This window comes from Taudactylus pleione, unplaced genomic scaffold (assembly GCF_031769625.1).
Source record: "Taudactylus pleione unplaced genomic scaffold, aTauple2 ptg000329l, whole genome shotgun sequence".
NCBI classification, from domain to species: domain Eukaryota; kingdom Metazoa; phylum Chordata; class Amphibia; order Anura; family Myobatrachidae; genus Taudactylus; species Taudactylus pleione.
The window spans coordinates 381728-396221 of record NW_028284730.1 but is presented as its reverse complement, the minus strand read 5'-3'; the positions used below and the strand labels follow the sequence as shown (position 1 = coordinate 396221).

Below are 14494 nucleotides of genomic sequence, written 5' to 3'. Positions count from 1 at the left end.
TGGATGTGGAGATGTCTTTCTTATACTCTGTGGCCCCTGCAGATCCCAGCTCTTATTGACCGCATGCTCCTAACCTCCACTGTCAGGGCTGGAGGGGCCAGTGCTGAAGCGCTATCTCTACTGTTGAAGAGACCATGGGACCCAGCAGTTGGCGTTTTGTCACATAACAAGCCTGTAAGTCATCAGTGTTGATACTGCTCCTTTGTCCCTCATTAGATCCCTTTGTGCATAAATGTATTGTAATCTTTTCTCCTTTTTTATAGACTAAACTTCCAGGTTCCCCTCTTATCCTCATCGCTCCCTCAGGACCAACCAGCTCTATATTTCCCACTTCACGGCGCCATCGGTTCTGGCAATCCCAGCTCTCCTGCTTGGCTAAGGTTTGTTAACATTACGTTTCGGTCTTCTGAAAGTCTTCTTTATACATTTGTTGTATTGAGCTTTTGAATCAGCTTTATGAAACTTTGTGTATGTACCAGTAGGTGGCAACCACAAAACGTAAGAAAACTTTTATTAAAACGGATTTGTTTAATTATTTAACATTTCTTCTTCACAATCCCAGGATGCTCCGGTCCTTTGCCCTATACACCGTCCACAGCCTGAGGGCAACTCAGTTTCATTGGTGTCCAGCGGGAGCTGGACCACCATTATAACAGAGGGCTGCATTAAGCAGCCCAAGCTTTAATTTTATGATTTCATTTACTTTTTCTTTTTTACCAAACGGGTGAGCAGCACCAGACTGTCCTCCGGACGTCTGTGCTGCCGCCCCATCACCCCTCTGCGGCACCGTGACACCAAGGCTGTGCTGTTTACTCCCGGCGGGGCTCCGAGGGGGACTTGCTAGCCTGGGCTCCCCGGACCCCAGACTGCAGCCCGGAATCCATGGGACCGGTAAGGCAGAACTCCGTTCGCGGGGACCCACGTCTTAGTGCAGTCTTGCCTCCGGCCTCAGGAAACAGACCGGAGGCGCTGATTTGGACATTGGCTCGCCCACTACTCCACTAGACCCCCGGGGCATAACGATACTGATGCAGAGGCATATTATAAAGGCCAGGGGACCCGGTGGTTAACGTCAGCCAGGGGATAAGCTGCTCTCCCTGCAGCCCCTCTCCCAGCTCAGGGCGCCTTTCCACTGCAGTCTTGGTGTTCCCTGAGCTGCACCTCCCTCACCCTCCACCCCCTCAGAGACGCGCGGCAGCCATTTTAGGCAAGCAGGTCTCCGGGAAATGCTGGGTCCAGTCTCCCTGTATACCTCTCCCACGGGCCATGTTATACAGCGCTATATCCTACCAGCCACTGTGGTCTGTGTAGTTGATTTTAGTGCCCATTGCAGACATGTAATGTTTATTGTACTGCGTTTGTATGTGACTTGTGCTAGCGCTAATCTCTTATTTTCTATACTGTCAGCTTATACCTGTCCCCTTTTTTTCTACTATACCCTGACATACTAAGGTATTGGGGGTTCATTGTACCTCACATCTGCTATTTAGGTGTGAGGACTACCACATACTATATAGCGCGGTTGCACACTACACTATGCCATATATAGCGCGGTTGCACACTACATTGTGTCATATTACACATACTGCAAGGTAGGACTTACAAGTTATCAGAGTAGGAGCAGCAGCATCAGGCTGCTTGTTATTCTTTCCTCTGCCAGACATAGTCACAAGAATAAAAGAATACACAGTATGATACAGTGCATCATACTGTGTATTCTTTTATTCTTGTGACTATGTCTGGCAGAGGAAAGAATAACAAGCAGCCTGATGCTGCTGCTCCTACTCTGATATCTTCTAAGTCCTGCTTTGCGGGCTTAGCCACAGAGGACCTCATTCAGGATGGTCTCTGTATTAATTGCTACACAGCCCCGGTGTATCTCCCTCAGGACCCACCCTGGCCTGCCTTTTCACAAATCCTAGCAAAACTTGTGGCCTCAGCAGGTTTGCCTCCCCCATGGATAGACGTACTGTCTACCTCAGTACTGTTCACTCTAGATCCAGCGGCAGGCAGGGTGCTGGACCTAGAGCACATCTGCGCGCACCAAAGGAGCGCGTGCTTCCGAAAAGGGGGCGTGGTCAATGAAGGGGTGTGGTTTTATGACGCGTCCCCTTTTCGGCACTTTTGGGGCCGTGCTCGGCACTTACGGACATGCCGGGCAGCCCCTTAGCGCCGCGGTCACTATGAATAGATGCTGGGCGCATGCGCCCGTCGTCCATTCACCGGCGGTGACCACTGCTCTGCCATTTTCCCCACCCGCGGGACACTGCGGCCCGCGGGTGGAGGACAGAACTCGCAAGCTGTTTCAGCGGGGCGCCGCGCTGGAGGGCAGGGTGCTTTCTGCCCTTCAGAAATAGGGCAGGGCGCGGCACCCTGCTGAAACAGCCTAGCGGGAACACTGCCTCAGTACAGTGTTTAGCAGATATCTCTAGGGTTTTTCAGCAAATGCTGTAAAAAAATAAACCTTTACGCACCAAGCGTACTAAACGTACTATGATATCTTCCCAAACCACACAGTTATCTGATTCTGAGATATCATATACGGAGGCAGAAGACGCAGATCTCTCCGTCTCAGGAGAAGAGGAGCCACTCTCTAAACTAAATATACCTGCTCTTGTGAGAGCTGTTAAAACTATTCTACAAATAGAAGAGGATGAACTTGCTCCTAAGAAAAAACATGCACTTTTTAAAGCGACAAAAGGTTGTTTTTCCAGAGTTTCCTCACTCTGACCAGCTATCTGATCACATGAGTGAAGCTTGGAGTATGCCCGGTAAAAGGTTTCAAATTCCAAAACGATTCAGTTCCTTTCACCCGCTTCCAGCTACTGATTGTACTAAATGGGAAGTTCCCCCAAAGGTGGATTCTCATGTAACACGTCTGGTTAAAAATGCCACCTTGCCCATTCATACTGCAACCTCCTTGAGATAGATAGACGTAAATCTATATACTCTCTTACAGGAGCTATTACTCGTCCTGCTAGGGCTACGGCCTGGGTAGCAAAAGCCATTGGGAGTTGGGCAGAGGCCCCGGAAGAGACTTTTCCCCCTGATGCTTTGAGGGAACAGCTGTCCCACATATCTCACATTAGAGATACAGTCTCCTACTTAGGTGAGGCAGATATGGATACAGCTCTCCTGGCCTCCAGGATATCTGCCACTTCGGTAGTGGCCCGCCGTATTATTTGGCTACGTTCCTGGAAAGCAGATTCAGAATCAAAACGGGCTCTAGAGTCTCTGTCTTATGCAGGAGACATCCTATTTGGTCCAGAATTAGAGAAAACTGTGACTATGGCGACTAACAAGATGGCGCTCCTGCCCTCTGCATATAATGCAAAGCCACGGACGTCATCCTTACGTTTTTTTCGCCCTCAAGGCAAAGCCAAGGGTCAGTCCTTCCATTGCAACAGACATTAGCTAAGGCCTCCAAGCCTAGGACCAAACGAGCCTGGGTTACTAGATGTCCACTTACCAAGCCTGAGGACAAGCCTGCAGTATGACGGGACGAGCCTCTCCCTGGGGACTCCGAGGGTGGGAGGCCAACTTCTTCATTTTGCCCAAGTTTGGCATCAAACCATGTCAGATGCCTGGGTAGGAGAAGTGGTCTCCCATGGATACGCCCTCTCCTTCCAGAGGCGCCCCCCCCCCCCCCCCAACAATTGTTTTGCACAGGACCTCCATCAGCCTTAAGCAAGGCCCTGCTGCTCCAAAAAGCCATTCAGTCCTTACTGAATTCAGGAGTAATAATTCGGGTCCCTCCTCACAATGGGGCAAGGGCTATTATTCTACACTTTTCTTAGTTCAGAAGCCCAATGGGTCTCATCGACTTATCCTCAACCTCAAATCTCTGAACAAGTTTATCAGGGTGCCCAGGTTTAGTATGGAAACCCTCCGTTCTATTATGACTATTGCCTAGAGCAGTGGTTCTCAAACTCGGTCCACGGGACCCCAAACAGGTCACATTTGCCAGGTCACCCAGCAGGTGCACAGGTGTATTTCTAACTCATGCCACCATTGAGATCCACAGCTTGAGTTAGTTATTTCACTTGTGATTATGTGAGGAGACCTGGATAACTTGCACCGTTTGGGGTCCTGAGGACCGAGTATGAGAACCTGTTGACTGCACAAGAATATAAAACCTCCATTTAATGTGGGGTACACACCTGATCAATAGATCCCAGAATGGGCCAACGATTATGTAAGTGTTCTGCAAAAACGATATGCACATACATACAGTTGTGTCCATATACATGTAGCTGCCTTGCGCGTTAAACAGCCCTTCTAGTCGCGCCATGGCGTGACTTGCTTGCGCCAAATGTCTTTTTGTGCGGATTTTTCCTTTCAAATGCACATCAATGCGAATAGGACACACACGCAGCATCTGCTGACACTAATTTTACATTTCGCATGCAGATACACCCGCAGTTGCATACAGAATATCAGCTTTCTGCATATCATTTAATCAGCAGAAGCTGCTTGTGCATCCTATTCACATTGCTGAATGAACAAGATGCATTTGAAGGGAAAACATTGCATGAAAAGACGCTCGGTGCTACCGAGTCACACAGCACTCGCGTTATATGTAATGCGACTTGTAGTGCACGGAGGATAAATGTATGTGGACACATCTGTATCAATCAGCCGCCTAATATGTCTGGCCACAGGAACCTGTTGTGACGCCATTGTCTCTGGTTCCCGCGACCAGCATATAAGTTGGTCGGTCGCCCGTACACATACGCATATGTGCACGATATATCTTTCAGATATATTGCATCTGCCGTGCTGCATGGTCGACGCAATATATTTGTGGACGACGTGGTTCACAGATATAATGTTTAACGAACGATATGTATCTGGATGTAGTTAGCAGACTGGTGGACGGGATGCCGCCGGCCTAAATCCCGACGGTGGAAGCCCAACACGGGACTTAAGATAAGTGTCTAAATACCGACTCCTATCTTAATCCCAATGCCGGAATACAGACAGACGCCAGCCTGAACGAGGTAAGCTGGGGGCGCCTTAGCTGTTAGCCGCGGAGAGGAGTGTTAAGTTTAGGCAGCATAGCGGGGATTGGGTTAGGTTTTTTTTGGGGGGGAGGTAAGGGTTAGGCACTAAGGGGGGAGGGTTAGGTTTAGGCACGAAGGGGGGAGACTTATGTTTAGGCACTAACGAGGAGGGTTAGGTTACAAGAGGGAAGAGTTAGGGGGAGAAGGGGGAAGGGTTATTATCCGACTGCCGGTTTTACATACCCATTCTGATATATCGTCCAGTACATACTCAGCATAAGGGAAGGCCATTTTTCATACCCTCAGAATGATAACAATCTACAGTGCATCCAGAAAGTATTCACAGCGCTTCACTTTTTCCACATTTTGTTATGTTACAGCCTTATTCCAAAATGAAATAAAATCATTTTTGTCCTAAAAAATCTACACACAATACCCCATAATGACAACGTGTGTAAAGTTTTTTTGAGTTTTTTACAAATTTAATTGAAAAAAAACTAAGAAATCACATACAATAAGTATTCACAGCCTTTGCCATGAAGGCCAAGGAATTGTCTGTAGTCCTCCGAGATAGGATCGTCTCGAGGCACAAATCTGGGGAAGGGTACAGAAAAATATCTGCTGCTTTGAAGGTCCCAATGAGCACAGTGGCCTCCATCATCTGTAAATGGAAGTAGTTCGGAACCACCAGCACTCTTCCTAGAGTTGACCGACCGTCTAAACTGAGCGATCATGGGAGAAGGGCCCTAGTCAGGGAGGTTACCAAGAACCCGATGGTCACTCTGTCAGAGCTACAGCATTCCTCTATGGAGAGAGGAGAACCTTCCAGAAGGACAACCATCTCTTTTGCAATCCACCAATCAGGCCTGTATGGTAGAGTGGCCAGACGGAAGCCACTCCTTAGTAAAAAGCACACGGCAGCCCATCTGGAGTTTGCCAAAATGCACCTGAAGGACTCTCAGACCGTGAGAAACAAAAGATTTAACACTTTGGCGTCAATGCCAGGCATTATGGGCCTGATTCAGAGCCGCTCGTAAGCGGCCGCTCGTTCGCTCCGAGCGATGTTTGCCCAACTGCACATGCGTACGGATCGTTATACGCATGCGCCAACCAGTCAGTGCGGTCGACATTCATGTGCTCGCAAAATAGCGAATGCCTGATAATTTGAGTAACAGGAGTAGGCGTATGTGGGTGGTAACGGGGGAAGGTGCTTGAAAACGGGGAGTGGAGATCCGAACGCAGGCGTGCTTAAAGGTCAAAACAGGCATTTTATGGGTGTGCATAATTAAAACAGCAGCGTCATTGACCACGTCACTGGGTTATTTTATAGCCAGAACTGCACGCAAAATTGTGGTAGCAAAAACCAACCCCAAGAATAGCGAGCAGTAACCCCCAACCCCATTAAATAGCGGACATGACGTAGGATGCGAGCGGCCAGGGGGCGTGTTTTTTCAAAAAACGACCGCAAGTTTTGTTCGCTCGTTCAGACCTAGAGGCGTGAACAAACCGCAAAGAGCGAACGGTTGATTTGAATAGCCACCCCTATTTTCAGGACGAGCGAGCGCTAATTGCGTCCGGCTCTGAATCAGGCCCTATGTTTGGCGTAAACCAGGCACCGCTCATCACCAGGCCAATACCATCCCCACATTGAAGCATGGTGGTGGCAGCATCATGCTGTGGGGATGTTTTTCAGCGGCAGGAACTGGGAGACTAATAAGGATTGAGGGAAAGATGAATGCAGCAATGTACAGAGACATCCTGGATGAAAACTTGCTCCAGAGCGCTCTTGACCTCAGACTGGGGCGACGGTTCATCTTTCAACAACGACCCTAAGCACACAGCCAAGATAGAGTGGCTTCAGGACAACTCTGTGAAAGTCCTTGAGAGGCCCAGCCAGAGCCCAGGCTTGAATCCAATTGAACATCTCTGGAGAGATCTGAAAATGGCTGTGCACCGACACTTCCCATCCAACCTGATGGAGTTTGAGAGGTGCTGCAAAGAGAAATGGACGAAACTGCTCAAAGATAGGTGTGCCAAGACTTGAGGCTGTAATTGCTGCCAAAGGTGCATCAACAAAGTATTGAGCAAAGGCTGTGAATACTTATGTACATGTGATTTCTTAGTTGTTGTTTTTTTTTATTAAATTTGCAAAAATCTCAAAAAAACTTTTTACACTTTGTCATTATGGGGTATTGTGTGTAGAATTTTGAGGACAAAAATGAATTTATTCCATTTTGGAATAAGGCTGTAACATAACAAAATGTGGAAAAAGTGAAGAGCTGTGAATACTTTCCGGATGCACTGTATCTGAATGGGCCAAAATTTTGGTCTTATGAGATCTAAATCTATGCTGTCAGAAGTCTGTGTTGCAATTGTCTTTTTTTGTAAAGTTAAATGTTCTGTTTTTGGGAAAGTGAATTTCTGTCCTTGGCACAGTGAGCAATAGCGAATACTCCTGCAGCAGTGCGAACCCCAGTGAGAGACAGACCAAAGTACCCCTCCGGAGTCATTGATAGGGTCGGGATATACTGCAGAGTAGCAGGGAGTGGACAGGTTATATGATTAGTTGGTTTTTCTGCCTATTAGACTGTGGAACATAACCTGTCACCCATGTTCCCTAACAGTATTGGAGAAATGCATTTATTGATGAATACCAAAAATTCCCTTATGTGATGATGTGTTTATCTCCCAGGTCATTCCTGTCGGTTCCCAATTGATGAACAGTGGTAATGGAGTCACCTCTTTGCAGTGTCTGGAAAATATGATCGGTGGACTGCGAGGAAAAGTCACTGAGGTATATCCGATCTTGTACTGTGTAAAATATGTTTGGATTTTGGGATCATTCTGTCACATCTGTTTGCAGCATTTTCCTTTATTAAATCAACAAAACTGTATTGGTGGTCTAGTCGGCATAAGGGAAAAGCTCTATTGATAGTAAATTGGGTTGCATTTGTGAAGACTGGAAAATAATAGTTGGTTATAATGAAAGGGTAAAACGTCCAACATTTATTAAACCTCTGCTGACCATTTTTTATCAGATGGCTCATATTCTTGTTTTATGCCAGGTTAATACTTAATTTTTTTTACCATAATTGTGCCCTAGTACTGCTGGAAAGATCTGTCCCCATTTCTGGTCTAATTACAGGGAATGTTAGTTTTCTTCACACCCTGGCTTATAGGGATGGGCAGGCATACAATGGAAAATAAGTTCATTTGCAAAAACTTTTATGTAAAATCCCTATTTGATTAGAGTGTAGTCACTATGGCGTGAAAACATGTTTTATCCTCCTATAGCTATACTATCGTAGACATTGATCCTTACTACTGTTTGCTCCTCTACATGCAGATCCACAATCATTTCCCTCACAAGCCTGTCATTCTCATTGGATGGAATACTGGAGCTTTAATTGCCTGTCATGTGAGTATGGACGGTTGATTAACATACATTACACATACTTACAAGGTTAATGGTATAAAACAGCAGAGTCCTAGTGATATTTACACTTTGTATAGTTACATATGCATCACTCCTCTTCATATCAAAGTCAGTAAGGGCCTTGATTACAGCAACTCGTTAACATGTGCATCTGTGCTCAGGTTTCTCTGATGGAATATGTGACAGCCGTAGTGTGTTTGGGATTTCCTCTCCTCACCATTGATGGACCGCGAGGTGTAAGTATTAAGTGCTCAAAACATTTTCTTTGCCAAATGTGTTACCTCTTATTTGGAATTAATACTTTCTAATGATGAAAGTAATGCTAAAACCTTGTTTGTAATTTCTTTGTATTACTTGGAATATTTTAAAATGATGGACTATATTTAAAAATGAATACCTCTTGTATTGGTTTTAGTAGGGAAATGCTTAGAAATATCAGCGAGCTGCCAGATTTATTTATTATTTATTAACAGTTTCTTATATAGCGCAACAAATTCCGTCGCGCTTTACAATTTGAATTAACATTATACTGGGTTGTAAAAGACATACATATATACATACATAAAAGACATACATAAGGGTAAGAGGGCCCTGCTCGCAAACTTACAATCTATAGGGAAATAGGTGTTGATACACAAGGATAGGTGCCACATATTGCAAATTGGTCCAGCCCGATTGCAGATGTTCTTGGTGGGCTGTATAATCAAATCACACTGGAAAGTTGGCCTAGGGTTAGGAGGATGTTAAATTGAAGAAAGAGAAGATGTGATAGGTGTTTACTATAAGAAGAGCGTTAGATAGGGAGCTATAAAAAGGTTAGGTGGGCGGTCCTGGAATCTGATAAGCTTGTCTGAAGAGGTGAGTTTTCAGAGAACGCTTGAATGTTTGGAAACTAGTGGAAAGTCTTATTGCGCGTGGGAGGGTATTCCACAGGGTGGGTGCAGCCCGAAAAAAGTCCTGTAACCGTGCATGGGAACAAGTAATGCACGGGGATGAGAGACTCCAATCTTGTGCAGAGTGGGGATGTCGGGTTGGAAGATATTTTGAGATAAGTGAAGAGATGTATGTTGGTGTGGTTTGGTTAATAGCTTTATGCGTGAGTGTAAGTATTTTAAATTGAATACGGTAGAAGACCGGCAGCCAATTGAGGGACTGACAGAGTGGATCAGCAGACACTGAACGTTTGGTGAGAAAGATCAACCTCGCAGCTGCATTCAAAATGGATTGTAGTGGGGAGAGCCTGTTTTTGGGAAGACCAATAAGGAGACTATTGCAATATGCGGGAAATTATGAGTGCTGTATTAGAGTTTTTGCAGTGTCTTGCGTAAGATATGGTCGAATTTTGGCTATGTTTTTTAGATGTATGTAACAGGATTTAGAGACAGATTAGAGATATCAGGTTGGTAACTACTATTGGAAAAAAGATTATACAAAAAACCCACAAGCGCTGACAAGAAGCAGCTGGTAAAGAGGGTGTCAACCTCTGATAATATCCACAAATAAAATACAAAATTACCAGCGCTATATAGTGAACATAAAAAATAGATAAAAACTAATGATGAAACTGGATGGTTAAATAAAAATCACATATTTATTATCATCAATTAAAATATATAAATCACCGCAGGTGAAACAATAGACGATATAGCAATATATGGTTAATATGACCTATAGTTCATGGATTATAGTCCTGGATATGAACAAATCCGTATTGAGTGGACTAGAACTTTCCTTTGAGGCAACAAAGATTTACCGGATCCAAGTAGGATAGATGTAACACAATCCCTGGGCAGCGTAATTTGCACAGAATGGGTTAATGTGTACTGCACCTTCTCAAAGATGATACGTCCCTTAGCAGCGTTATAGTTGCATATGAATGGGTTCTTAGTGAAAAGCACAGATCTCCGTTATTCCTGCCGATTCCAAGGAAATAAAAGGCTCTTATGTCCACAAGGTAAATAGCAGCAAACTTCCAGAGCTTGGTCAGCATATACAGATGGCGCTCAACGCGTTTCGCTGGATATTTTATCGCCCAGCTTCCTCAGGAGCATATGATTGAATGAGCCTCCGTGGCTTGTATATATACCTGGTCTAATCTAATAGACTGTAAACACCTGGCCGTAGGGAGTCAGTAATTTGGTTCTCTTGGAGAAGACAGAAGCCTGCTGCTGTGCCCTGCACTTCATAAATCACATCTTTATGTGGACAAGGTCCAATGTTAGATGTTGGTTCCGTGTGGTCAGAGCACTGGGAGCTGCAGGTGTTAAAGCCTCTGATCCATCAGGTTCAGACTCCCTACGGCCAGATGTTACGAGATATAATAGGATTGCCCAGAAGTAACTAAGGTTTTTTTACTATAAAGTGGATGTTTTTTTCTTGTTTTTGCATATTCAATGTAATTGTACACAGGTGTTTACAATCTATTAGATTAGACCAGGTATATATACAAGCCACGGAGGCTCATTCAATCATATGCTCCTGAGGAAGCTGGGCGATAATATATCCAGCGAAACGCGTTAAGCGCCATCTGTATATGCTGACCAAGCTCTGGAAGTTTGCTGCTATTTACCTTTTGGACATAAGAGCCTTTTATTTCCTTGGAATCGGCAGGAATAACGGAGATCTGTACTTTTCACTAAGAACCCATTCATATGCAACTATAACGCTGCTAAGGGACGTATCATCTTTGAGAAGGTGCAGTACACATTAACCCATTCTGTGCAAATTACGCTGCCCAGGGATTGTGTTACATCTATCCTACTTGGATCCGGTAAATCTTTGTTGCCTCAAAGGAAAGTTCTAGTCCACTTAATACGGATTTGTTCATATCCAGGACTATAATCCATGAGCTATAGGTCATATTAACCATATATTGCTATATCGTCTATTGTTTCACCTGCGGTGATTTATATATTTTAATTGATGATAATAAATATGTGATTTTTATTTAACCATCCACTTTCATCATTAGTTTTTATCTATTTTTTATGTTCACTATATAGCGCTGGTAATTTTGTATTTTATTGGTAACTACTATTGGCCGGTGGAAATATAATTAACTCTGTTTTAGAAATATTAAGTTTGAGGTGGCGAGATGACATCCAAGATGAAATGGCAGAGAGACATTCAGTGACACGGAGCAGAACAGTTGGTGACAAATCTGGGGAGGATAGGTAGATTTGAGTATCATCCGCATACAGATGATATTGAAAACCAAAAGAGCTGATTAGTTTGCCAAGAGAGGTGGTATATATTGAGAAAAGCAGAGGACCTAATAAATACTGAACCTTGTGGTACTCCAACTGATAGAGGTAGCAAAGTGGTGGTAGAATCAGAAAAGCGAACAGTGAAAGAGCGATCAGATAGGTAGGATGAGAACCAAGAAAGGGCTATGTCTTGAAGATCTAGGGATTGTAGTGTTTGTATGAGAAGAGAATGGTCAACAGTGTCAAAGGCAGCAGAGAGATCTAGAAGAATTAGAAGTGAGTAATGGCCTTTAGCCTTGACAGTGACCAGATAATTTACTAACTTAGTCAGTGCTGTCTCAGTGGAGTGTTGGGAACGAAAGCCTGACTGAAGTGGATCCAATAAGTTGTGGGTGTTAAGAAAGTGTGTGAGGCGAGTGTAGGCAAGTCTCTCCAATAGCTTGGAAGGGCAATGTAGCTGGGAGATAGGACGGTAATTTGAGAGAGAGTTAGGGTCAGAATTTTGTTTTTTCAAAATGGCAGTGATCACTGCATGCTTGAACAGTGATGGAAAGATACCAGTAGAGAAAGAGAGATTACAGATTTTAGTTAAGTGTGGAATGAGCACAGGAGACAGAGCTTTACTAATTTGTGAGGGTATAGGATCAAGAGAAGAGGTAGTAGAGTAGGAGGATGAGAAGAGTGTAGCTACTTCATCTTCATTAGTGGGGTCAAATGATGAGAACGTGCCACTGGGTTCAGGTAGGGAATTGAACAAGACCCTGGCTGAGGAAGTGCATACCATTTCATTTGGGATATTATCAATCTTGTTCTTGAAATAGGAAGCGAGATCTTGTGCACTGATAGTAGCAGGTGGGTTGGGTGACGGAGGGGTAAGAAGTGATTTAAATGTGTTAAAAAGTTGCTTGGGGTTAGAGGCTTGGGCAAAGATAACAGATTGGAAATATGTCTGTTTGGCATTATCCAGTGCATTACGATAAGAGTGGTAGATCGTCTTATATGTGAGGAAGTCACTTGGAGTATGAGACTTTCTCCACTGACGTTCTACTTTACGTGAGGGTTTTTGTAGGTGTCTTGTGAATTTGGAATGCCACGGTTGACGTCTAAGTCTGCGCGGAATGTGATGGGTAGCTGGAGCTACTTCATCAAGGGCTAGTTCTAGGGTCTGGTTCAAGTGTGATAGAGCAGTCTCGGGAGAAGTGAAATTAGAAATAGGCAAGAGTGATTGTTGCAGAGAGGTGGATAGTTGTTCAAAATAAATAGCATTAATATCTCTGCGGGTTTGAGGAGGTTTGGTTGATTTGCTTGGCATTGAAGTTGAAGTAATGGAGGAGAGTGTGCAGGTGATAAAATTTCTCTGGGTCCATGTCTGCCCTTCTCTTGGTAATGGAAAAGTTTGTTCAAATTTGCGAATTAACTAGGGTACTGTAAATATAATATTCTCCCCCTACATGGTGGATAATTCGTTACCTTTGACGTGGACGTCCAAGTACATGGTATTTGGGTTATGGTAAATGTTGGCTCCAATATATAATATTCCTCAACATTTATATAAACTCATTGATAGAGATCTCTGGGACATTATGCAGCACCAAACTTTCTGGGGTTCTCACACTTCCTAATCTTAAACTGTATTATTTTGCCTCCCAAGTGACCCATCTGTGGAGGTGGGAATCAGTTTGTATTACTTGCTAGTTTAGCAGAAGGTTTTGGGGCATCCCTCATTGCAGGCATTACTTGGGGGTAGGAGCTCTGATAATAGGACCTCATTGAGCATGCAAGCGATTAATGTTTGGAGACAGACCTTTAACTTAGTTGGGGGTGATGGATAGGACTTGGAAACTTCTCTTTGGAGATCTGCTAGGGATCCCTGTTCTCCTCTTTGGGGGCAATGCTGCTTTTTCGATGTTGCTTTTCAAAGATAGTGGTTCCTTGTGGTTATCTTGTGCTCCACAATACATCAGATCTATAGGGAGTGTTTTGTGCTCCTTTACTCAACTTAATTCTGGGGTTGACCCTCCCCCCCAATATACCGTTCTAATATACCTGCAGCTACGGCATGCCTTTGGTGCACAGTGTGAGGGTGGGGGGGAGGATTCCTCTTTTAGCAGAGCTGCCAGTGTGAGCTATGCTCTGTACTCTTCCCTTAAAGAAATGTATCTCTTGTCTCTATTCATATCTTAGGTCAGCTATTAATTCTGGGGGGCTGCTGGTGCTGCGAGTTAAGTGGGAAGTTGATCTGGGTCCCCTGTCTGTTGAAGAGTGGACTATGGTTTTGGGTTCTCCTTGGGTGGCTACTGTGTATGCCAGATTCCAGCAAATTCAGATTTATATCCTACGTAGGGTTTATTGGACACCCGTGCAAAATTCGGGATGCTGGTTTCCATCTCCTGTACTAAATGCGTTGATTGTAATGCTGGCTTCCAGCACTTTCTTTGGTCTTGTATTTTTGTTTCCTCCTTCTGGACTCATGTCCTGGGTTTAATAACTGATTCTGGGATACAGCTGTTAGGTTACGATTATTATTGCCTTGGCTATGTTGTGTATGCTAGAACCTGGATGGCCTCACACGCCCCCACTCTCTCCTCCTGGATAGGTTTAGTTAATACCACTGTCTCCCATGAATGGTTTATGTGCACTAAACATTGGTGCTCTACGAAATACGCTGTTGACCAAGAGTCCTCTTACCCCTAATTCTCCTGTGTTTTTTTCCTTATGTTTTTTATACTTGGTTATATGGGAGGGTTGTCTTTTATTAGTCCGCCCTCCTTTGAGTTAAGTCATATTCTCATAATGTTGTTATGTGTTTGCCGCTGTTTATGTACTGATATTGCCAACTAGTTGTGTGC

At 44.4% G+C, this 14494-nt stretch overlaps 1 protein-coding gene across 2 annotated transcripts in view; it reads left to right on the top strand.

Annotated features, from left to right (window-relative positions):
• The window catches only part of KANSL3 (KAT8 regulatory NSL complex subunit 3), an 81384-nt gene that overhangs the window by 6580 nt on the left and 60310 nt on the right, over positions 1-14494 (top strand). For both annotated transcript variants that reach the window (XM_088443275.1, XM_088443276.1), the window contains exons 6-10: positions 43-174; positions 264-380; positions 7696-7797; positions 8350-8421; positions 8601-8675. In XM_088443275.1, the coding sequence (XP_088299401.1) occupies positions 43-174; positions 264-380; positions 7696-7797; positions 8350-8421; positions 8601-8675 (498 nt within the window). The remainder of the gene's footprint in view (positions 1-42; positions 175-263; positions 381-7695; positions 7798-8349; positions 8422-8600; positions 8676-14494) is intronic.